Genomic DNA, 26222 nt, shown 5'->3' on the forward strand with positions numbered 1-26222 from the left:
GCCAGTTTTGCAGACGATGTGGAGGTGCTGGCCATAAAGCGAAGGACTGTGGAGAGCCTCCCAAGTGTATGGTATGCTCCGGGAAACGGAACGCCAAACATTTTATCAAAGCCCCCCCCCTGCCCAGCCGGTAAGCCGGTTGCGAAACCACGGGCGTTAGGATGACGCAACTGAACCTGAACCATTGCTCCGCGGACCAGCAGCTGCTACACCAAGCAGCCACTTGTCTCAACCTCAGAAGAAGGGTACGTAGTTACCAAGGTGAACGGAGTGTTCTACTGCAGTTGCTATGCTCCGCCACGTTGGTCTACCGAAAGGTTCACCCAGATGGTTGACCTGTTATCCATGGCGAGCGACTTCAACGCTTGGGCTGTTGAGTGGGAAAGTCTCTCCACGTACCAGAGGGGTCAGACCTTGTTGGAGGCTTTGGCAAAGCTCAACCTAGATCTGGCCAACGATGAGAACAATAGTACATACAGCATAAATGGTGCGGAGTCGATCATTGACGTGACGTTCTCCAGCCCAGAACTGATCAAGAACTGGAGGGTAGACGATGGCTACACTGATAGCGATCACCAGCCGGTCTGCTATAGTGTAGACAACAACGAAAGGCGGCAAGCGACGGGTAGAGCCAACACTCCGACGGTCCTCGAGTGGAAGACATCGCACTTCGATGCAGAGGTATTCGAAGAGGCAAGGTGTAGAGAGCGCTGGCGCTTGCAGAGCGATCACCAGCGATGCTGGAGCGTATCATCGAGGGACTCTCTCCGCACCACGAGCCAAGCCCTTGGCCTCCGGCGTTCTAGTCTCACGTCCGATGTTCCAGTGTCTCAGACACCGATAAATCTCATGTCAAACGTTGGAAACAATATGTGTGTGCTGTTGACCAGTGATAAAAATTGAGGCGTTGAAAGGAGCAGCGTCAATAGTGTGAATAACGGACATGCTGTGGAAGGACGGTAACTTTGCGGGTTTTTATAAATCGTGCCATCCATCGGATCATGCTGAGAATGTGCTCTGGTGAAGAATTACCATAAGATGACATCCATAAATTACGTAACGCTCGTAGAAGGAGGGGGAATTATTGAGTGTTACGATTTGTTACATAGGAAAGAGCCAGATCAACGTTTCGTAACAAAAAATCTCTGACGAGACTCTCCAAAAAACGAGTATTTCTATTAAGCAAATTGTTCTACTGCGTTACGTAAATTTTAAGGAGGGGTAGGTGTTGGCGTTACGTTTCGTTACATATAAGGTGGGGCCCAAAATTGGGATTGTTGCGTTACGTAATTTACAGATGTCGCCTAATTTTTAACTCATATCAATACGGCATACAAAATTCTCTGCCGCATGATGTTCTGCAGACTGAGGCCGTTACAGGAAACCTTTGTTGGTGAATACTAGTGTGATTTCCGAGGAGGACGCTTCGTTGCGGATCAAATGTTCACTTTGCAACAAATTCTCGCTAAATTTCGAGAATTTTTTGCGGACTCACCATCTCTTTATAGACTTCAAGGCAGCGTACGATTTAAGGCAGCGTACGATGACGGATTATGCTCGGAAATGGTTTCCCAACAATGCTTATTAGTTTGATAAGTGCCTCCCTTGATGGTTTCACATCAAGCGGTAACCGTTGAGATACCTGAAAATTTCGTGGCATTAAGTCGTTTGGAGTTGGGGCTTGTCATAAACCCCGCCAAAGAGCGTTGTAGTCCGTCGGTGGTGAGTAGTTCTGGGACTTTTAACCGGATATATTCGTGATCCGGTTATCCGAAGCTCGGATCATGGATGTGTAAACGAATACTATTCGGATGTCCGGATATCCGGATACGGATAATCGAATAGTCGGATATCCGGATATACTATCCTTTTTCTTTCTTTTAAGCCCGTTCGAATGGATTGTAACGCGAAAAATGGCTTTTTCCACAATCCCCCATCCCCTCGTAAGTAATTATTTACAAAATCTCATTAAACTATGTTCGGATACAATATCCGGATATCCGACTATCCGAAAATCCGGATATCCTGTCGGATAATATCCGGATATCCGGTTGACCCGGATTTTGGATAATTGTCGGATATCCGAGGTCGGATATCCGGATATTTTAATCTGGATAGTCCCAGCACTAGTGGTGAGGTGATGATTGATGGGGAAACATTTAAGGTTGTCGATGAATTTGAATAGATAAAAAGGTGGATAGCGGCTGTAAACAGAGCCATCTACGGAATGCGTATTCAGCTAAGGTCCCGCAGCATTAAAATCCGTACAAAGCTTGTACTCTATGAAACAATGATTCTCCGGGTGGCTTTTTATGGCTCTGAAGCATGGACATTAAAAAAATTGGACGGCGAGCTCTTGGTGTTCAATCGTTGGCGACGAACTGGAAGATGGTAGTCGAAGGAACCATGAAGTGCGCTAGGCACGATATAGACGAGCAAATAAAACACGGCAGGCTCCAGGGGGCTGAGCATGTTAAGTCTGTTTCAATTCTAGCTAACAATAATATCGCACGCTGGAGAGCTAATAGCGGTCTCGATCAACTAGATTAGTTGAGAGAATTCGTTATCGATATTGTCTTTGGCACATTTTGCATGTTGTAGGATGAGCACAATGATACACCGTACCCCAGTACTGAGTGGAGAAAATTTCCAGCTCGAAAAGATCCTCGACCTGATCGAAAAACGAATCCGACACCACAACCGTGTGGGAGAGCTAGCTGACCGACATCGCTAACCACAAAACTGCGGGGACCACGTTCTAGCTGTTTCTTTTTTCCTTACAGTAGCGCCCTTAGTTATTACATGTTTCTCGATGTATTGATAGCGTTTTGATCCGGATGGTTCGCATATTTGATGGTGAAAATGTTTCCACAAGATTGCAGCACACATTCAAAAGTTATCGACAATGGAAGCAGAAAAGCGGGAAAAAAATCTTCACAATCACGTCGCGGTCAGGAGTGAAGATCGCAAAATTCCTCTGAGTTGGTGGTTCTGCAGATCACAACGATCCTGGGATCTCTGGACGTGCTTTGGCGAAAAAGTTTTGGCAAGTGATCTGCAGTTGTGGAGAAAAAGCAAAGATTTTTAATTACCAATTTTGACCCATTGAAAATTTCTCGACTGAAAATGTAATTTATAGACTGTTCCGAAAATTATAAATACATCTTCTTTCTTGAATAAAACAAAAAATACAGGATTTTTCGGGTCATTTTATTCTGAAATATAAATAATAAGTGTTTTCTTTCCAGTTTCAATTCAAGTTAGGATTATTTTTCTTAGTGCGCGAGTTCTCTAACTTTTCTCTTAACACAACTCATAAGCTTTTGCACAGTGCGTTCTCCGACCATTTTTACCACTGTAAGCCAATCGTTTTTAAATTTTTCAACATTATGCGCTGGTTTGACATATTTCCTCAGCTTTGCCTTGGTCAAAACCCAAAAAGTTTCAATAGCGCGAATTTCAGGGCGGTTTGAAGGATTCATCTCCTTTGGGACACATGTGACATTATTTGTTATATACCACCCTAGTGCATCCTTAGAGTAATGGCAGGAAGCAGGATCGGGTCAAAAGATTGAAGGATTGTTATGCTGCTCAACCATGGGTAACTACCTTTTCTGCAAACACTCTTTCACGTAAATTTTACCATTCATTGTGTCATTCGTAATGAATGGACGAGATATTTTCCCACATTCACAAATGGCCTGCCAAACCATTACCTTCTTGCCGAATTTTTCGGTGTAAATGGCTTTTACTGGTCCAGGGACATCCTTTCCCTTCGGTGATGTATAAAATTGCGGTCCTGGCAGAGTCTTATAGTCCAGTTTTATGTAGATTTCGTCATCCATGATAACACACCCCCCTTTTTTGGTCAAAAGTTTGTCATAAAGCTTCCGAGTTCTCGGTTTCACAGATTCAGCCTGTTTTGGATTTCGTTTTGGCTGCTTCTGCTTCCGACGGGTTTGCAGACCCATTCTTCCCTTGGCACGCATAACGTTACTCGCCGAGGTTCCAAGCTTTCTCGTCACATCTCGTACTGATACTGAAGGATGCCGCTTGTAGTATTACTTAAACTTTTTGTCCATTGTGGGATCAACAGGCCCGGGTTTTCTACCACGTCTTGGGGCATCGGTAAATGTGCACTCTTCACAATACTTCCGCAATGCGGTTTGAACTGCTCCGACACTTATACCTTCTTCTCTGGCTAATTTTCTTATAGAAAGACCACTCACGGTGCCCCATTTGTGCACAATTCGCTTTATTTGCTCGGGAGAAAGGCCACGCATTTTCAAAATTTCGCACTAAATGTTAGAAAAAATGACAGCATCTGTTTCTTTTGGATGTAAACAACAGGACGCAGCCAACGTTTGGTTGAATACTGCACATTATTTGAAATGACGGTTGATCGTAAGTGTATTTATAATTTTTGGAACGGTCTATAATGACATATCCATAATTTGTGGTTAACCATCTACAGGGCACTGATCAGACCGGTAGTCCTCTACGGTCATGAGACATCAGCTTGTGGACGACCAACGCACCCATTCGAGCGAAAGGTGTTGCGTACCATCTTCGGTTGAATGCTGATGGAGAACGGAGCGTGGAGAAGACGAATAAACCACGAACTGCAGGAGCTGCTTGGGGAGCCATCTATCGTTCACACCGCTAAGATTGGCAGGCTGCAGTGGCCTGGACATGTCGTAAGAATGACAGCCCGGTAAACAATCAAGTGCGTGGACGCAGTTGCTATCCAAAGTTGGAAAAGTAAAATATTCGCGAGAAGTCCTGGGCTGGTTCGGGTTGACCACGGCAATTTTGTTTTGAGCGACAGACTTTTCCTCTTAAAAACTGTTTTTCATGTACTCAGAAACATATTAAATCAAAATAATTATTTGCCGAAGAATGCAATTTAGTTCCTAAAATGCAAAAATAACATATCTAACAACACTGCTGCTCAGAATAAATATTTTTTCACGATTCCCTAAATAATTTTATTCACAACGCGATTTCTAGAATTTCCATTGGTATCCAGAGATATGAAAAAACTTAGAGGCAGATATCATAAAATCAGAGAAAATTTAACTTAATTCCTAAAAATGCTATAACTCGAGTTCTGCTCAGAATACCTCCGGGCGATGAATGTTTTTCGTGTAAGATTTTCCCAAAAACACGATGAAATTAACCCTCTAGTGCCCAAGTTAATTTCTAGACGGGCTTCGGTAAAATCACTATGAATCAATATAAACACTTTTTAAGTATTTATTCAAGCTTTTTAGAGGTTTGACTGAAGCCCGCCAAATGGCGGCATTGGGCACTAGAGGTTTAAGAAATCAGCATAAAAACAATAAACATTCTTTCGAAAAAGAATCAATAGCAGTGTTATTTCAGTATGCGAATCGAGTTTGGAATCATGAAAAAATATAAACGCTAGGCCAAATCAGTGAATATGTATTCAGTATTTGGATTAATTAAACTCATCTCAATAAACGATTTGAAAATGAAAAACCAATAAAAAGATTCTGCCTAAAACGATTTTTTGGGTAATTTTCGCAAAAAACGCGTAAGTTCCAAAATGCGCGTAAAAAAACTTATTGTTTACTCGTTTCCAGAAAAATGCAATTTCTTATCTGGCAAAACTGCCGCTTAAAATTTGTATGCTTTTTAGATTCGTTGACTAATTTTTTCTTTTCAAAAATAATGTAATAATCTCTGAGAACAAGAAAAAGGGTTGAACGAAATAGTGACGTGGGGCTAAACACTGTAATTAAAGGGATTTTTTTGTAACAAAGGTCACAGAATCAATTTGTTTGTTCAGTGACTTGCGTATTTTTCTTCAGCCGCCTTTTTTTTATTTTCAGAAATATATTTAACAACACTCGCAATAATATCATTTACGCCTGGTGATATTTTAGTGTTTTTTTTTCTGCAAACAACATTAATTTCACAAGGCGCAAGCGTATCGTTTTGTTGAAGAAGCACCAAGAATTTCTCGTAATGCGTCTAAATTAGAATTAACTCTATTTCTCCAAAACCAAATCCAATAATACGTTATATTAATGAATGGTTCTGTCTTATTTAACTCTGATTTAACCAAATTTATTATATGAATCTTACTCTGAAAATTATATCGAAACCGGAATAGGCATAAGAAGCTATGTTAACCCATTCCTCGCGGTTGATGCCGTATGGCATCACCTGATATCTAAACGGAAAATACGGCTTTTTCAGTCTTAGGGGTGTATCAAAACGCTACTAGGTTTTATGTCCGACGTTTCGGCCTTTGAACTTGGCCTCTCTCAGGGGATCTACTAATTTATTAAAAACATTTTATAAAAATAGTACATTTTTGTTTTTTTTCTAATACAGCTTGAAACGAAATTACAGCCAAAACCATTTCCAATTGATGCAAATTTCATCTCCACTGAGCAGGAATAATGAGCGGGATAGAATATCTCTCCTGCCCTATACCTATTAACCACACCAATACTGTTTTCAAGCATTTAATTATACAAAAACGAAAATTATAAGTTAAAGTCCATCTTTGTGTTACCAGAGGTGCGATAAAAAGCCCGAGAAAACGAATTAAATCCACCAACGCATCGTGCTTTGTGATGTGGTAAAAGTTTGTAGGTAGTTTCTAAAGATCCCCTGAAGAAGGCCAAGTTTAAAGGCCGAAACGTCGGATATATACCTAGCCCAAGTAACAATCCTAATGCGATTTAGTTTTATTTAAATTTTATGGTAGTTTTATTAAAACATTACTTGTGGTTTTTATTTATCAGCAGTTTCCAAGAGTAATTAAGGAACACTAGAAGAGTCCTCCGTAAAACTTCTTCAGCAATAAGTCTAATGAACCTGAGGAGTGGTTTTTAGACCCACTTAATACCCCATTTAAAATACCTATGAGAAACTTCCATAAAACTTCATGAGAGTTTTACGATAGTTTTATGGTTCTTATCTTTAAGATGAATCTATTTTGAAAATGTGCCCAAAAATTTTTCTTAAACCCATTTTGTCTCATGAAAGAGAAAACATTCGTGTATGAAAAGAATCTAAAATAAACAAACATTTTTCAGCTCATTCAAACAACTGACTCCTTAAGTCAAGTCAAGTCAACCTACATCATATTAAATCAAATCATTTAAGCGTGTATACTTTCGTTGAGAATAAGCATCAAAAAATGGTATTCATGCTCCTGCTTCATGCATTATGTTGCATTTATTTATTTTGCTCATTCATGTTTTAAGGCCCTAGCCTATAACCGATTTTAGAAATTAAAAACATATAAAAGGAACAAGAAGTTTGAGCAATTAACCATGGGCTTAGATACAGTTTTCATTCCTATGAGTAATTCGTCCGGTGTCACCACCATTTGCTTGTAAACGTTGTTGAAATCCTTCACTACATTATTATTGCTTGTGAGCTTTTGTAGCTTGCGTTTCTTTGGAGGTTGCACTGGATTGTCTTTCACTTCAGTATCAGGCCATATCTCCATCCGTTCGAGCTTATAATCAGCTCGATGCTTGACTGTAAACAAACAGCTGTCAAATGGGAGAGGGAGCTATCCATGATAAAATTTGTTTGTCTTGAAAAGTTCAAACAAGTTTTATTCAAGCGCAAGTATTCTATTCCGAGAATGCAATAAGTAAATGCCAACTTATCGAGATACTAAAAAAATCTTATTAGTCTTGCACAAGGAGTTTTAGTTAGAAACCGTCTTATGAGGGATTAATATAAAACCATCGACAAATATGGCGAACAGACTGCGATTTACTCCGTCAAAATAATAGCCATTTCTCGCCAAACATGTGAAAAGGGCCCATGTGCCATTTGTAAACAAGCCAAATTTTCTCATTTTGTGATTAATACAAGCGTAATCTATCCCTAGGAATAAGATTTGTTGATAAAAGAAGTTTTTTTCAATCAACAAATCTTATTTGTATGGGCAGATTAAGCTTGTATTCGTGAAAAAAACGTGAAATTGTGGCTTGTTTACATATGGCACATGGGCCCTTTTCACATGTTTGGCGAGATTTGTAATTAAACGGTAATAAAAGACCGTGATTCTCAATGCTACTAATAATTCTGGCAGTTTAGTAGTGAATGTTGATCATGATGAACACAAAGTTTAGTAAAATTCTTCATAGTCCAGCAAACCTGAACTTAACGAAAATTCAGATTATTTTCTTATTTTCTAAATAAATTATTTATTTGGCAGTAATATCATGGCGCGTTGAAAATTACAAACTTTTTTACCACATAACACGTATAAACTGAACGTGGCAATTAAAAATTTTCATATATGAACTTGAAAATACGTGAGGATTTACCTACCTATTTTATTTAACGACGACGATGACATTCATTTTGGAGAAGGAGTAGATCGATGGGGTTTGTTTCATAAATTGCTCTATGTTAATAATAAATAAATTCTGTTCAAAGCGAAATAAGCTAAAAATAAGGATCGCGAATCTAATTTATAAAACTCTCTAAATTTGTTATAGTGTTTTCATGGTTGTGAGTAACTCCTAAATGCTATTATGAGTTAATATCGATAAAAATATAGAGTTTTAAGCGAACTTTAGGAACTATTCCTTCTCTAGCATAGGCCTCTTCGATCTTATGAGGACTTTAAGGCTGATTTGTAGCAGTTTGTGAGAATAATAAGATTTATGACCTGTTTTAAAGGACAAGCAATCAAAACTTCTTTAAGTGCATGGTAAAACTGGTATTGTTACTTGGGAGTTTAAAAATACACCCCTAAGACTGAAAAAGCCGTATTTCCCTTGAAATTTCATGTAACAGTCGTCGTTAAATTTGACTATTTCAATCAATGAAAATGTTTTGTTTATTGAAATGTCGAGTCAGCTACAAAAATTATTGGATGAAGAAATTATCAATTTCTTGGAAAAGTCGAGTGATGGAGATTTTTCAGGTTGTAATATGATAACAAATACGCTTCAAAAGTCGCAATAGAATTAGAATCTGTAGAGTTTCGTAAAGAAGGCTTCTCGAATGAAAAGTGTCTCCAACATTTTTTTAGTTTCTCCATGAGTAACCAATGGGTGTCCCAAAAAAAAAACCGATGTTGAAAAAGTCAAGGTGCTCAGTCCTAAATTGAAAAATAATGTTATTTATAGCATTTTTGTAGAGCATTTCGACTTTCTAAAAAAATGTTTCCAGGTTGCCCAAACGTGATATATGAAAATATGACTGTTTCAAGCTATAAACCCACTCTTTTGCATTTTTTTCAATTCTGTTAGATTCTTAAATTTTTCTATATATTTTTTTATTTTTCTGAGGTTATTTCTGAATATTTTGCATGCTTCGGTTCAGCATTGCATTCAGTTTTTTGACTCCCAGAGCCCATTGAACATCACAAAAAAATTATTTTTTCTAATAATTTTTAGATAAAACCCTTCAAAACACAAACAAAAGTTTTTTTGATCAAGAACTGATGTTTTCATTGCAAAGCGGGATTTACGACAAAAATTTGCATGAAAAAAGATACTTGATATCTTATCGGGGAGCTGAGATATTGGCATTTTTATATGTGATGGAAAACTATGCATTTTAACAAGTATGTTAAATAACTGTTTTATTTTGGACGATAAAAAATAACAATGTTCAGGAAACAAATGCATTTTTAGATGGCTGATAACTTAGTAGAAGGTTTGAAAATTCGGAAAAATCTGCGAATAAAGTTAGGGCGAAAATTAAGATTTTTTTGGGCCTTTTAATAGAAAACTCAATGTTGCTCGTAATATGTAAGAGATAGAAACATGAAGTCTTCGGTAAAGTTTCTTGTTTTAAGATAACCTAAAACTTTGTCGAAGACACCTTGTGTCTATCTTATTCTGATTAAAAAGTAATTTTTTTATCTCACTCGTTGGTGGATTGATCACCCATCTTTCTACATTAAAAGATGCATTTTTGAATATCCTGAAACTTTTTCGAACAAACCTCACGGCTATTATCAACATTTGAATCACTATTTAGGAAATTATACGCACAAACGGTGAAATAAAACATTGTGCGATGGAGATATTCAGCTTGCATAATTTTCCATTACATGTAAAAACGCAAATATCTCAGCCCCTCGATAAGATATCAAGGATCTTTTTTCATGTAAATTTTCGTCTTGAATTCCGCTTTGCAGTAAAATTTTTAGTTCTGATTCAAAAAAGAATTTATATGTGTTTTGAAGGGTTTTATCTGAAAATTATAAAGAAAATCCACTTTTTTGTGATGTTCAATGGGCTCTGTGAGTCAAATAATTGAACGCGATGCTGAACCAAACCATGCAAAATATTCAAAAACAACCCCACAAAAATAAAAAAAAACATATGTAAAAATTTAGGAATCGAACAGATTTGAAAAAAGTGCAAAAGAGTGGTTTTGTAGCTTGAAAAAGTCATTTTTTCATAAATCACGTTTGGGCAACCTGAAAACGAGTTTTAAGAAAGTTCTACAAAATGCTATAAATAACATTATCTTCCAATTTAGGGCTGAGCACCTTGACTTTTTCAACATCGATTTTTTTTGGGACAGCCTAGTAACCATACAAAACAAATGAGGGTCGAAAACGACCTGCTAAGGTAAAATTAATCGAATTTTCCCAACGTAGGTCTACCGTTGACCGTTTACGGTTGAAAATTCATCGCGATACATATTTATTTTTATTCGATAACCTTTAATCATCATCAGAACTTTTCAACTTCACCGAAAATGTCAATATATCCGAGATTTGGTTTTCTTGTTTGAATACAATAATAATATATAAAACATTTAAAAATTCAGCAGTTTTAGTTTCTACCATGTCTTCAAAATTACCTCTATTTCTACTAAATGGTGTTATTCACGTATTCTGTAGCTTTTATATTGACGACATAACTCGTTTTCGTCTGAATTCAATGGAAACTATTCGTATTATTTTACTCTCACCATTCAATTTACTTTGGTTAGAAAGAGAATACCATGTTCAGTCTGCTGATACATCAATCAATTAATTTATATACTTTACATTCTCTCTTGACGAACGCGAAATATTAGTTATATTCGCAACACTAAGGACAGCTATAATTACAGCCTGTGGCTAAATCGGATTAAGTAATCTTTTGATGCTATGTGGCAACACAAACTCTCTCTTCGCGGTTAATCTCATTGTGATTTCTGCCAGTATAGCAGCTTTCATTTTTCATTAAAAATGCTGGTGCTGGGAGATTGCAAACCTAGTCGCATTGAAGCGTCAGGATTTGTATCGTTCTACTGCTTCGCTGCTAGCGCACCAGACGGTTAATTGTACTTACCTGCCAAAGCGATGACGAGGAAGTTAATCAACGATGCAATTAGTTTCAGCTTGGTGTTCATAGTGGAACGGCACTGCACTGTTTACCGTTAGGCTGTATTACGTTGAGTTTTGCTGGTAATTTGCCACCACTGCCACTGAGTCACCATTTCGCGCACCAATGAACGCAGGCTGGCGATTTTTTTTTATTTTCACTTTTATACTACGCAGCACAAGCTTTCATTCACCACCAACCGCCTTTCGAGCCGATATGCTTTCCTCTGCGGCTCGTGCACTAATTTGAGTACGTTTTCGCAATGACATTTTTGTAATTAAATTCACTCACGTACTTGGGCACTGCTAGGGCATTCGCGGAGCTGTTGGAATTATTTCAATTAAGTGTGCATGTGCTCGCCAGGATAAACAACTCACAGCTCACAGTTTCGAAGAGGCAACACTGAGCGCTCCTGCGGGATAGTAAAGGGTTCTGTTGACAAATGAACGATGGTGCCAGCAGAGGTGTCCCAGTTCGGTTCACTAGCGGAACGCCTACGATGCTATCGATGCTGCTTTCCCTGCTGTGGCTGCGGTGCCAACGACAGACACAGCAATGGCAACAAATATATTACATAATTCAAATGAGATGCTTCCGTTTCCGGTGGGGTGACAGTTATTGGGGAAGAAAACTGGTGCGAGCTGGGAGAAGGCTTATTTTTGCCCATTCTAAACACAATGCATTGCAGTCATGGATGACGAATTACCCATCAAATGTTTCCTCGTTTGCATATGCTACGTCTCAGTATTCCGTTTCCATTTCTGCCCACAAATAATCCAGGATACGATTTCTATGCACCTAACGATGCTATCGGGCACGCTATACAACTACCAACTATGGAAGAACTAGCATAGACATTCAATTCATTAGTGCCTAATACTTTGCAACTCAGATCTAATCGAAGGAGAATGGAAGCAAATGCACAGTGATTTCTTGCTTTGAGTTTGACTGACAATGTGATCAAAAGTAAACGCATTTCTAATTTTACAGGTTTCATGACTTGCTAAATCAAATGTCTACTCTGGACAGATGCTGTGTATGTATGTTTCGGTAGTAGAACCTACAGACTTATCATTTGTTAGAAGATTTCAAGGCGGCCTACAACTTAGTCAAGCGAAATAAGATGTGGCACTGGCAAGTAATGCTTGAGTACTATTTTCAGATGCAACTGATTAAGCCGATTTTAATGAAGAATCAAAACGTAACGATGGTTAGGTTGTAAGCAAAGAAGCAATAAAACTTACTGCACTGGAAATGGGGCAGTTCGAAGTGCAATTGTACGAGGAAGACGCACCGTTATCATGAAATCTCATATATTTCTTGGGTTGGTGGAAAACATTGTCGAGGCCAACCGAGAGGCTATTAGAACTTTTAACATCAGAAGCGACAAGGTTGGAGACATTATCTACCATCCATAAACTTTATCTAAACAAAAACACGATAGGTGGTGGAGGATATATTCGTGGTGTTGGTAATAAGATAGATGGGAAACCGTTTAAGTAGCCGAGTAATGGATATATGTTTGAACATTCGTGACAATGCAATGCACGCGTGGAAACAATAAGGCCGGTCAAAATATTAGAATGAGCTCACTGAGTTATAAGTTTCTATCTTTTTGTTGCTTGATTTGGATAATTGCCTCTCATTTCACATAAACACATCAGTTGAACACTTTTTTCTCGAAATTTCGCTCTAGAAACGAAAGAGAAAGTGCGCTCCATATTTAGTAAAACTTTTGAAATGTCTGAAATTCATGTTGTGCGATGTTCCGCAACGATTTGGGGAAAGATTGACCATCGTCCAGCAATTCGGAAATGGCAGAACGATAAAACCAGTAGATTATAATCCACATGTGAAGGCAATATATCTTTTCGAGCGGAACCAGCAGTTGTCGTGGGAGGAGGCAGCGAAAAAGGTACATGTTTCGCAATCTTACGTCCAAAAAGCGAAGAAGAGGGTTGGGTAAAGAAGTTTTAGGGACCAGATTGTGCCCGGCGTAAATGCTTTCGATCAAATTCTTGGGCAGGAATTTTATACCTCGGTTGATCGGAAGAGTACCCAGAGAGAATGTAAAATCAGAAAGAAGTCGAAGTTTCTTAAAATAACTTAGGAATACTGGTCAATTGTGGAGCGCATACTGAAGCAAAAGGGTGTAACTACGATTGAACTGAAGAATTTAAAATGGGCAGAAATTAGGCAGCCAATTGGACACATACTTTGAAGAAATTGAGGGGCTGGCGTTACTATGCTACATGTCAGTAGGAAGTACTAGGAACAGTTTCCCTTGAGCTTTACTGACCAAAACGTAAATAGCATGTATTGAAAATCGATTCTAACCGTACATTTTTTAAAGGTATGTAATTATTCTTTTCTCTCATGCGAACATAGAAACAAAATTACATTTTATGTTTCTTTGCGTAAACAACGGGAATGTCATAGTGATACCTTTTTTCACACAAAGAAATAAAGATAACCTTTTTTGAATGCACCTAGAGAAAGGTTGCTTGGCCTTACTGGCAAGCGTGACATCTTTTACAAATATTTCACGTACCGTAAAGCAGCTTTCGTGGAAGTTCATTAATCCGCCTCCTCTTAAACACTCCACGTGGATTGTAGATAGCATCAAAATTGCTTATCATATTTATAAACTCGTTAAGGACGTCTTAGACCGTTTAATTTGATCGAATTGAAACAATAAAAGTTTCTTTCAAGTTAATGGTCTAGTTTCTGTTCCAAAGTTCTAGTTATAGTTCTAAAAAGGTTCGAAGACCTAATTTATGCATTAGAGAATATGTGATTATCCATTGTTCAGTTGTATGTAAAAATGAAATATAAGTGTGCTATTCTAGGAAAGCGGATAATTATTGAAATCCAAATTTGAAGCATTTTCAATTATTATTTAAACAAGAGACTACTGCTAGTCTGTGCCTCTTTGTCAATTAAAGATCTGTTCAATAAATCTATATATGTTGCTGGAGAACCTCGCGTATTTCATAAAGAACTGATATTTTTGAAACTTAACATTGAAATATATCAAAAACGGATTTATTGAAACAGTGAGTCGCTGAGAGCCTAATGATTTGAAGTTACTATTTAAATCATATTGCATCATTGGAATTTTGGAACAATGGAACAATGTTGAAATTGAAAAATCACAAGGGTTGTATACAAAGCCACGGCTGTAAGGTTGACGTAGAACTACATAAGGTTGTTTGTTGCAAAACTTGTATTGAATATGTTTGAAATTTTGTGCAAAAGAGGAACTGAAGTGCTACCGAATTTTAGTTTGCATTTACAACACTGAACAGGAATGAAACAAACCCTATATAACACAAACAAGTTTCAACAGTCATGCAGATTAAAATAACAGTGCATGCAGATTAAAACAACAATTTACTTTTAATTCCAACGCAAAACGAGAAAATATTAAATCTTCCATAATATGTTTGTTGTCCTGATAAGGGATGTTGTTGTTCAATTACATATGAGATTTAATGTTGATTGCATCTGTGTGCTACTCCGACAGAGGTGATTTAGGCATTTTTCTGATAACACAGTTGAAAGCTGTTTTTACACTGAAAATTTGACGGCCCATATACTTTGAAACTCAGCATTCAAAAACGTTTGTGTGTTGTCAAAATACGGCAACTTTCTAATGAAAAGTGCCGGCTAATGTACCTACTACTGAGGCTGTTCGCTACTGCACAAAGGCAGCACCAGCTGGCCCAAATATCGCTGCTGATACCACTACTGCTGCTGATGCTATTTGCTGCCTAGAACTAATATTGAGCACTTTCGGCTGAAATAGGTTCTTATATAGACCAAATAGTACATTCCGAATTACTAGGTCTATAATCCTGTCGATCGTGCTTGGGAAAGCAATCATATAACGGCCAATCAGATCAATCGAAATTTGCGTTTCAACGAGAATTGACCATTTTCATTAATATAGTTGCTTGTCATATTAGGCTTTACAATTGTTAAGCTTTGATTATTCGATAACAAAATTTTTATGCAGATAATAAAAGCTGTTCGGGTGTTGTGCTTATAACTGAAGGGAAAGATGTTTCAGTACGTTCTGAGACATGTAGATGAAGTCAAATTTTAAACTGTTATAAATTTGAAGATGTAAATTAGTTTTAGAGTAAATATTAACTCAGGTGTTTATTTCATCCTGAAAAGAACGATTTGCTGTTTAATTCAATATCGGACAAGATGCCGATCATTTCTTGATGCCGATTAACACTCAAAACTAGACGGCCCAAATATTTTGAACGTCAGCTCTCAAGAACGTTGGTGTGTTGTCAAAATTAGGTAATTTTTCATTGGATGCATTTACGAGTCCTCGCTATCGCACAGAGACAGCATTAAAGGAAGTGCCCCACTGCATCAGCTGGCCCAGCTACTATCGATGCTGAGACCCACTGCAACTGCTGCGCTATCCGTCGCCATGCCACAGCTGTGACCGTTATCCGCTGCCATTGGTATTCACTGCACTGCTGCTGATCTGCTAAGTGAGGACTGCTGTTGTCGCTGTCTAGAACTAATATGACCTGAGCAGTTTTGGCTGAAACAGGCTCTTATATAGGCTAAATAGCACATTATAATTCTAATAATAAGTTTATAATTCTGTCGACCGTTTTTCAATTTTTAATAGTACAATTGTTTGAATAAGAAAATCACAATTTTCCGCATTTGGGAATAATCTTAGAAGGTTTCCCAATCAATTGCTGTAAGAACAAAGGTAATTCATCAAAAACTAACCGATTTATTGGAATTTGTAATTGGACATATTTTTCCCTTTTTGTGGTTTTAGATTAGCATTTTACATTCCTATGTAGCCGAACTTCCTGAGAGTCTTAGTTCTACGTCAAAACGTCAAGTACCTATTTCAATTGTTAAAATTTATTGATATATAAAAAATGTCGAAATTTAATATTTTTTTAAGAACACCTTCGATGAAAAATTTATGTTTCATTTTTCCACCATAGACTTTTTATCAACAGTTGCATTATACCTTGACGTTTCTTAAAAGAAAATAATAAAAGAATCCATTCTTTTTTATAAATTTGAATTTAATATTTTAAATTTTTTTTTACCGAAAGAAATTTTTTCGTTGTGTAATTTTTTTGTGAAGCTCTATTAGTTTCCTACAATTCATTATCAGACAGTTTTAATGTACAACCAATGCACACTGGGAAAAAAATGGATTCAAAATCCCACTAGATAAATGCCGCTGAGTTGGCAACCTGAAATACAGCATTTCTTATGTTAAATTGGTCAACAAATCGATTGGTGATGGTTTCGTCCTGTGCAGGGCACGGGAAAGAGTATATTTTGCCCTTTTTCACCCTATATTTTCATGTTTTTAGGTTGACTATGTCGTAGCTTCGATTGCCACTGAATTTTTTGTGCAAAAATGAACAAAATCCACGAATACATTAGCGGAAGACTCAATAGAGATGGTTCCATTTAGTACCCGGCCCTAGAAATGGTATATTCTCCCCATTTCACCTTATTTAAGTGATTTTGTGCTGAAACGTGTATAACAAAAACGCCGCTCAGCTTACTGTTCAAAAGTGAAAAATTGTATGTAGGAGTTTTTGAACCCGAAAAAATTATTATGCTGCTTTGAGGACCCTCAATCTCTGTTTGCCAACATAAAATCATATTCATTTTTTGTATATTCGCATTTCATACGTAATGAAATCTCTTTGCATATTGCGATACTATGAAAATGAAGTAACCTGAAAAAAGGCAGGGCCACTTATAACGTAGGTCTGAAAGAAGCATCTTCAAATGGATACTACTATAGTTGAAAAACCAGACAAGACTAAGGATTATATTAGCGGCGGGAATATCGCATGCGGTCTGATCATGACGCATTCATGCGATATCTGAATGAAATTTATAATTGCCTTTATCGGCTTTTGAGAAGACGTTTGTGAATGATTTACTACGGATACATATTAGTTTGATGTTCACTATAACTTGATTATACTGTGCATTTTTTCCCTTTGTAGGAGACTGAACCACTGCGACCATTTTTTAATCTATTGTGGTATGCCCCAATTTACTCTAAGTGAGTACGAGCAGGTTCATCACTATTCGGCGAGTTGATTTCCTTAATACATTGCACATTTATCACAGTTAGTTTCGATGCCCACAGGCGACATTTATTATTCTTTTCGCCTAGCTTCTTGAGATGATACTTGCTCGGACAGTGCCCTGTGATTATACCAGTGAATGTCCTCAGGTTTTTCTTATTGAGCCTAAGAAGAACAAAGCTCTTCTCGCGATTCGGCTCTATGATTTTTTCTCGACTGTCGTAATCCACCTTTGATTTCCTAGTTTGCTTTGATGGTTTCTTTTCCCATTCACCGAGTTCAGCTTTTAAAGTGCTCGGTGAGACTCCACAAAAAGGTTCCGAACCAACAAATTTAATGGATTACCCTTTTCTGGCTAGTTAGTATGCTTCCTCATTTAATTTGATGCCTCAGGGATCAGGAACCCAGTATAAATTGACCTGTTTTTTTTTAACCAGCTGTCCGAGCGATCGGATAAATTCCCACACTAGTTTATAGTGGAAAAAGTAGGAGGGTGGTATTCAAGACACGACCGCATGAAGTTGACTACCGTATTCTTAAAAAAAAAAAAAATTCCATTGAAGCAAATAGTAGAGGGAATTGCAACGCTTCTTTTACAAAACTTCTGTAACAAAATTTCGAGGCTCCAAAAGGTACCAGTTTCCGATTATTCTCGTCCAGAATTCCAGCCATTTTAGTATTTTGCAGTAGCCATTTATTACTAACAGCCACCAGCATAACGGGTGAAACCGGCACGAGATGACCGGTACTATTTTGTCTTTCCTCCTTTCAGCTGCTAACATCCTGGCGCTGTCGTGAAATTAACATCAACATGAACATGCATTTTTGCAAGGTTTTTTTTCCGCTAGCAACAGCAATTGTAAAACATAAAATTCAACTAACCGCTTCTATTATAAAACTGCGAGGCACCAAAAGGTGCCAGTTGCCGATTTCTTGTTTACTGGTTTCCGTCCAGAATTCCAGCCATTTTAGTACTTTGCAGTAGCCACCAGCATCACGGGTCAAACCGGCACGAGATGACCAGTACTATTTTGTTTTTCCTCCTTTTAGCTGCTAACACCGAGCGTCCGTATGTATCCGGTACGGTTTAATAATGAAACTGATGGGGTGAAATGTTCGAACGATACGTTTTATACCAAGGCTTCGTCAGATAAATAGAAAGAGGGATGGGCTACATAGATGATGGAATGGCAGAGACAAATGTTTCTTGAAAGCTGCGCCGGCCGCTGTCGTAATATTAACACCAACACAAACATGCCTTTTTGCAAGGTTTTTTTCCGCTAGCAGCAGCGTTTGGTGAAACAGAAAATTCAATTAGCCGCTTCTGTACCAAAATTTCGAGGCACCAAAAGGTGCCAGTTGCCGATTATAGTTTCCTGGTTAGTCCGTCCAGAATTCCAGCCATTTAAGTGTTTTGCAGTAGCCATTTACTACTAAAGCCACCAGCATTACGGGTGAAACCGGCACGAGATGACCGGTACTATTTTGTATTTCCTCCTTTCAGCTGCTATCACCTAGCGTCCGCATGTCACTGGTGCGGTTTTGGAATCAGAATGATGGGGCGCCGGCCGCTGTCGTAAAATTAACACCAACAAAAAGATGCATATTTGCAAGGTTTTTTCCGTTAAGCAGCAGCATAAACATCGGAAACAGAAAGTGACAACAACAATAACAACAAAGTCAGATCGATTGTATCCGTTAGTGTCGACTGTGCTTGGGAAGAGAGGTAGTGATTGGCTGCGCGGTATGATTTAGACAATCGATATTAATTACCAATTTTTCAATAGTGTATCTCAAACAATAGTTTGTTTTTGTTACATAAATTTAACCGTAAAAGAATTTCTGATCGATTGATGCCAAAACCTCGAAAACCTGATTATAGATGACTGCAAAATAAGCGCTCAAAACCTGACCACTTTTCTCTGGTTTTCCCTGGTTGAATTACTAGATTTTTAAATTCAGGGGCCTAACTTCGATATAGACGTTAGTCAACGTCAAAAAGAGAATTTAGGGCCTGACTATCGCAGAAAATGCAAATATTTGCATATCGTAATTAGCGCATTATATTATCTTGTATTTTCCGCCTGGAATACTGTTGGTCAATTCCCTCCCCATGGGGAGAAATTTATTACTTCCAGGCCATGTGAATCTTGTTCCCATGGAATCGTTCATTATAGAACCGTCTGTGAAGAAGCAAAGTGAGCCGTCTCGAATTCTGAGCCCATCTTGTCCCCAACTTTTCCGTTCTGTCTCTTGTATTCTGTAGTGAATTTCGAAGCTTTGTTTTTTTTACCTAATCCTCGTTGCTTTCTATTAGGTTATTTATTTGAAAATTTTCAGTATTCTTAAATTAGGTTGCGCCCTGTGCAGGGCACGGGAACAAAATCCATTAGCGAAAGACTCAATAGAGATGATTCCATTTAGTAGTTTAGATCTCTTTGTTTTTAGATTAGCCTGCCGATGTATTTCGTGGAACTTTGACCTCTCTGAGGCACGTGTTCTCATAGTCCCGTTGAGCTAAAATTTTGCATGGAGGATTTTTTCGAGAAGACGAAACTTTTGAGCAATACTTTTAAGCGATATTCGTAGAACAACTTTTTTTTAATGACGCAGCGGCAGCAGCAGAATAAGATGGTCAAGACGATTTTCACGGCGAAGAGATGGAAAGAGATGGAATATCGATGTGATAACTAAGTCAGCCCTATCTACAAGAAGGGACACAGACTCGACTGTAGCAATTATCGAAGTATTACGCTCCTCAATTCCGCTTATGAAATTCTCTTCTTTATCCTGTTCTAGGGACTGAGGCCGTTGCACGAAGTCTTTATTGTAGAATACTAATGCGGTTTGCGAGTGGGAGAATCATTGTTGTTCATTGATTTTAAGGTGGCGTACGTTATAGTGAAACGCAACGAGCTATGACTAATGATGCAAGAACATGGTTTTCCAACAAAACTAATTAGAATGTTACGTGCGACGCGTTTGTGACGTTTGACGGTCTGAAGCATCTCAACGATCTGTCGCCATAAAAGTAAAGTAAGTAACCAAGTTGGCGAACCCGCAAAACTTCCCCCAGCTGTGTCCCATCGAGAATTTTTGGGCAAATCTGAAGCGTAAGATCTACTCCAACCAATTAGTTGGGGAAACTGAGGAGGAATTGATAGATAAAACAAAGAAAAAACTCAAATATTCAAACTCGTCCACCATGGCGAATGTTCCAGTTAACGGCCGGAAGGCTGTTCGCAAGGCCGTAGAATAACCTTTCATGGGAAATTTATCAAACTCAGTTATCTGGTTTAGTTTTTTCATCATTACCCGAAAAAAGTTTTTGATGTAAACGTTACCGCTGCTGCTGTTGCTAGTTAGGGCCGTCCTAGTCGCCATCTACTAGTCAAATGCCTAATTTGAGCAGAAACAGGTTCTCGTTTTGACCAAAAAGTGCACTTCCGGTTAACAAGGTGTATCATTCTGTCGGCCGTGTTAGGGAAAGCGAGCACCAAACGACCAATTAGATCAATCGAAATTAGCGTTTCAACCAGGCCTGACCATTTACAATAGTACAGTATTTAGTGATAGATTATGCGTTTTAGTGTCGTTTGGGTGCAGATAACAGTAGATGCGGCAGTTAGTTACGCAATATTTCATTACGCTGCTGTATGGAATGTTACTTCAGAAAAAGAAAATTCAGTTCGTTCTGAAAGAACAACAAGAAATATTAATTTGTCCTCAAAAGGACAGTTTGATTTTGATTTACCATCGGATATGATGGTGATCGCATCTCTGAGCTATCCCTGGCACTGGTAATAAGGTATTCTTAATACAACACAGTAGAAAGCTGTGTTCACTCTGAAAATTTCCAGCATTACAAAACGTTTGTGTGTTGTCAAAATACGGCAGCTTTCCAATAGAGGAAGTGCCGCTGCACCAACCGCTGACGCTGCTACCGCTCCTGATGCTCGCTGCAGCTATCGCTGTTGGTACTTATCGCCGCTGCTGGTACTCGCTACCACTGCTGCATTCTGCTGTTGCTACTGCTTCTACCCGCTGCTACTTAATTAGGATCGTCCTAGTCGCCAACTACTAATAAAATGACTAGTCTGAGCAACGACAGGTTCTTAGATTGACCGAAGAGTGCTGTATGCAAATCAGGTCTATAATTATGTCGACCATCGAGCGAAATGAGCATTTCAGAAAGACTTGAAACTTTTCTTAAATACAATATTTTGAATAATCAAACTTTAATTTTCGCACTTGGGCAGATGCATAGATCCAATCGATTGCTGCAGGAACGAAGGATATCCATTGAATACTAACCGACTTATTAGCATCCGAAATTAACGTTTTTGGTAAAAAAATGGACAAAAATTGCCGATTTTTCATGGGTTTACATTTAATCGCATTGACGAAACTACCCATGCATCATCAATCATAGTAACCCATGAGTTAGCAAAAATAAATTGACAGTTCTATCAGTCAAACTCTAACTGTGATGGCGAAAAAATTGAAGCTACAGCGTTCAGAAGTGTGCGCGTTCAAAGAACGGTACCCCGCCGCGTCAAAAACTGACATCGTGCGGCACTTTGTGGACGCCGGGTATGCCCGCTTCGGCATCTACAATATCTTGACACTATTGGACAACGATCAGAGCATCGAAAGAAAGCCCGGTTTCGGACGGCTAACGTTCCTGAGCGACAAGAAGCTTCAAAGGATGCTGAAGAGAAAGACCGAGGGAAAAGTGGCTAAATCGCTGCGTGCACTTGTCCGGGAGGTTGGTGCATGCGGTAAAACAGTGAAAAAATATCTGGAGAACATGGGCGTACATATCAGGAAGCGGTAGTCCCGTCCACTGGTCTCGGAGCTGCTGGCAATGACGCACAGTGCAACGTTCCATAGACAAAAATCAAAAAAGTGGATTTCTTATTGAACCAATTCTATACGCTGATATGTTTTATACATGTTTGAGACAAACTGTAGTGATATTATTAACCCATACGATTCACCCATACGATTATAAAACGCATCTACTGTGGAGTGGTTTCAACTATTCAAGAGACACGTTATTTTTGAAAAATTGTCTTAGTTTTCAGATTAATTTTTTATTATATTCTAAATCTTTTAAAGGTAAAACCCCAATAGCAACGGTAGAGGCATATAACTACTACATTGCACATGTTACTATTGAGACATAACCAAGGATGGAAAAACTCGTATCGCATAACAATCATTCGGGTATCATTTCTGAACGTGCTATTTATAAGCTTTCAATCCTAGCAAACCATCGCTATTAAAAGTTACACATTCTCAAGCTTGCAAGCGACAACTTAGAGCAAAGAAATATATGGTAGCTTTCTTTGATGATTTTGTTTCAGTATTGCCTGCTTTAGGCGGAGCGAGCAACATATAGCGGGTGTTTCACGAAAAAATCGTAAACGATTGCACTCAAGCGATCGCAATGATTCTTTCAAATGTTGGTTGCTTGTAGGCGTAATTCGGCTACTCTACGTCGTGCTTTCACCGTGATATACCACGATGATTCTTGGTGATTTCAAGTATCAGATGCTAATGCACCATGCTACATTTTCCGTAAGCATTGATGATACCTATTTGCTCCGGCAAGCAAACAATTGAACGCAATCTAACGTTCATTTGGATTCATAATTTTGTATCACTGGCGATAATATCTCAAAGCTTCTCGCGATAATTTTGAATGCAAGTGAACTTGGATACAATAAATACTATCGTGTTTGAATCATTCAGTCTCCTTCTATGGTATTCGGAACTCTTAGAAGCGAAAAACAATCGGCAGCGTTTCTATGGAAAACTTGTACGCGAGTGGAAATAGTTGAACGATAACTGATAAATCAAAGAACACATTTGCATGAAATATTGCTAGTGAGTGAACTTTTCCATGCTTGGACATAACATAGCGTATTTGGAAGTTAAAGGCTTTTTGGACATGCTTCTTTATGCTTAGAGAAAAAAGACACTGAATTTCAAATCGATCGTCAAAAAAAGTACCTCAAAGTACCTCTCAGAATTTTACTTTTTCCCCTCATTTGGAATATCCTTCAAACTTTGGAAGTGATTGTCATTGCGCAAGTTTGCTCTTTCAACCGTAAGTCGCGTTTTCGTATGATACCTCTGGAACCAAGAGTGAGCAATTCATCGTACATCTGTCCCTTATTTTTATGTATAACACGTAATTTATGTGTAAAACACGTAAAAGACTCCTGAATTCATGATGTCTAAATGTTTTGCAGCAGCAAACCGTATATAAACATTATTGAAAGGGAATTGAATAAAAATAATGATAAAAACTAATTGTGATGGCGTTTAGGTCACTTTTTTATCGCCTAGAAATTATCTGAAAATGGTTTTCAAGCCTTCTATTTTGAAATAAATTTAATTCTGGGAAAATTATCATTTCATGCTTTTGTAAAATAGAATGACGTTTGAGACATTTTTGCGATTACGTATTTGACATTCGCCAATTAAGCAAATTATAGCCCAATCCGCACGAGAGTCACAAATAAAATAAAGCTTTGGTCTCAATATTGTCCCCCAAAAGTTTTAGAAAAAAATGGGGCAACAGTTTTTGTAATTGAGTAACTATTACTTTTTATAGAAAAACTTCTGTAAATTTTCTCACAAGAGTCACTAAAGTTTTCATTAAAAAACAAACTTTTCTAATTGTTGTCTCTGTGACAACTGAAACAGAATTTACAAGTTTTCTTTTAAGAATCACAGACCAAATTACTTTACTTTTGAAGCAAGGGTATTTTTATCATTAAGTAGTCACGGTGATAATTTGAAGAACACAAGGCATTTTATCCAGAGAAATAGTTTTCCCAGATAGCCACTGTGACTTTCGAGAGGAAATATACAACAACAGTTTTGTTTGAAAGAAGGTGTGACCTTTTGAAAAATTTATAAGTTATTAGCATTGTCACAGTGATTTTGGTAATCATCTGATATCAGGAAAAGTAAGCATCAAGCTTTGACCGACAAATATCACTGTTTGATCACCGTGATTTTTGTCAGGAAATATATGTCAAATGTTGTTTTAGAATATGTGAACCTTTTGAAAAAAAAAATATATCTTATTAACATTGTCACATGAATTTATGAAATTATCTCTTTTCGATCAAATAACAAAGAAAACATTATTTCAATATAACATATTCCCTCCATCCAACGTTCGATTTGTATTGTCTCGCAAGAGTCTCCGTATCAATTGATCGTCATTAAATAGTCTATGATCATTATCGAAATGAATCTTTTTCTATGAAGGTCACCAAAAATAATTGGTGACGAGCTCCCTTAGTTTTTTTGGTTTATCAAGATGGAGGTGATAATTACTAAAAGCGGTAAAAATATATATAGTAAAAATATAGCATAATATTATTTATACATTTTTCCCGTAAAGTTCATAAATTTTGCAACAATAATATAACAGGGGTTACATAGGCGTATGATTAAAAAAAATGACTGTAATATTATTGTGTTCCTGAAATATTTAAAATATTCCGAATATTATTCAAAACCTAATTTTTCTGAAAGCGCATAAAAATTTGAGGGGTAGGCGATATTCTTTCACCATAAAAATGGAATTGTATTTGAAAAACAATTTTGGCATTTAACGCAATTCCAACTTATCACTCATATGAACACATTCAGTCATTACTAATTTCCATCAGCGAAATAAAAAGGATTCAAATTAGTGATGGAAGTTGGTCACGAATGAAATATTTTATTCTAGAACTTTGTCACGAAAAATATTCATGCATGTATTGATAAAAATACGACTCGCGGTGACAATTCCAAATAAAGTAGACGTTTCTGGTTTCTCCTATAAACATCGCCAAGTTGTTAATATGAAAAAGCAGAACATTCTAACAAACCACTTCGTGACAATTGCCAAAAGTTTGTATAAGGCTCTTAGCCCCATCTTTTCGACGCTTTTTCAGCATTCCTGACCATTTACAGAGAATATTCTTCGTACGAATATGAATTTTCATTTAAAGGTCACCAACATGCCATTTGTGCGGACTGGGAGGTCTCATCGGTATTTTTCGTGTCACACCAATTGAAAAAATGACTGCTTTGATTTTTATCCCGCGTTCCCATCCATTCAACGCACTATGTGACGCGGCGACAGCGTTTGAATTAGATGGTCAAGTTGATTTTCCCGGCGAATCGCGACGTGGCAGTGGTGATAGATGACAAGGCCTATCTCACCCTGGATGGCAACGACTGGCAGAGTACTTCGTATTTCACTTCTCTCACGAAGGAAGTGAGCTCCGAGGTGGAATTTATTTCACACACCAAGTTCCCCAAGAAGGTGCTGCTGTGGCTGACAATCAGCGAGAAGGGGATGTCAAAGCCGTTCTTCTTTCGCTCCGGGCTGGCCGTGAACGAGGAAATTGATAGTACGAAGTGCCTGCCGAAAGTTGCGTCGTTCATCAAGAAATACATACCATAAGGGCGAAGACACGGTGTTCTGGCCAGATTTGGCGTCGGCCTACTACCCGGACGAACACATACGATTCGCATAGATTCTCTAGGATTCCTCACATTGGATTCCTGAGCATCCTTGAAAAGGATTCCTGAAAAAGAATCCTCAGGAATGCCCTGTATATGGCTCTAGGATTCCGGATCGTGTTTGCGATTCCTTTCACGATTCCGTCACCAAGTTATAGGTATCCTGGGGATGGATTCTCTGCGTGTTAGTAAGGGTTCTCAAAGCGATCGTTGGAGGAGATGGAGCGGCTGAATA

At 38.0% G+C, this 26222-nt stretch overlaps 1 protein-coding gene across 6 annotated transcripts in view; it reads right to left on the reverse strand.

The window, feature by feature from the left end:
* The window catches only part of LOC129726723 (limbic system-associated membrane protein-like), a 113686-nt gene that overhangs the window by 40048 nt on the left and 47416 nt on the right, over positions 1-26222 (reverse strand). For 3 of the 6 annotated variants that reach the window (XM_055683747.1, XM_055683743.1, XM_055683750.1), the window contains one exon: positions 11307-11751. In XM_055683747.1, the coding sequence (XP_055539722.1) occupies positions 11307-11367 (61 nt within the window). In that variant the 5' untranslated portion in view covers positions 11368-11751. Of the gene's footprint in view, positions 1-11306; positions 11772-18328; positions 18656-26222 lie in introns of those variants that run through there. The other 3 variants (XM_055683744.1, XM_055683746.1, XM_055683745.1) reach the window with 3 other exon arrangements.

Source organism: Wyeomyia smithii, chromosome 3 (assembly GCF_029784165.1).
Source record: "Wyeomyia smithii strain HCP4-BCI-WySm-NY-G18 chromosome 3, ASM2978416v1, whole genome shotgun sequence".
In the NCBI taxonomy this organism is placed as follows: domain Eukaryota; kingdom Metazoa; phylum Arthropoda; class Insecta; order Diptera; family Culicidae; genus Wyeomyia; species Wyeomyia smithii.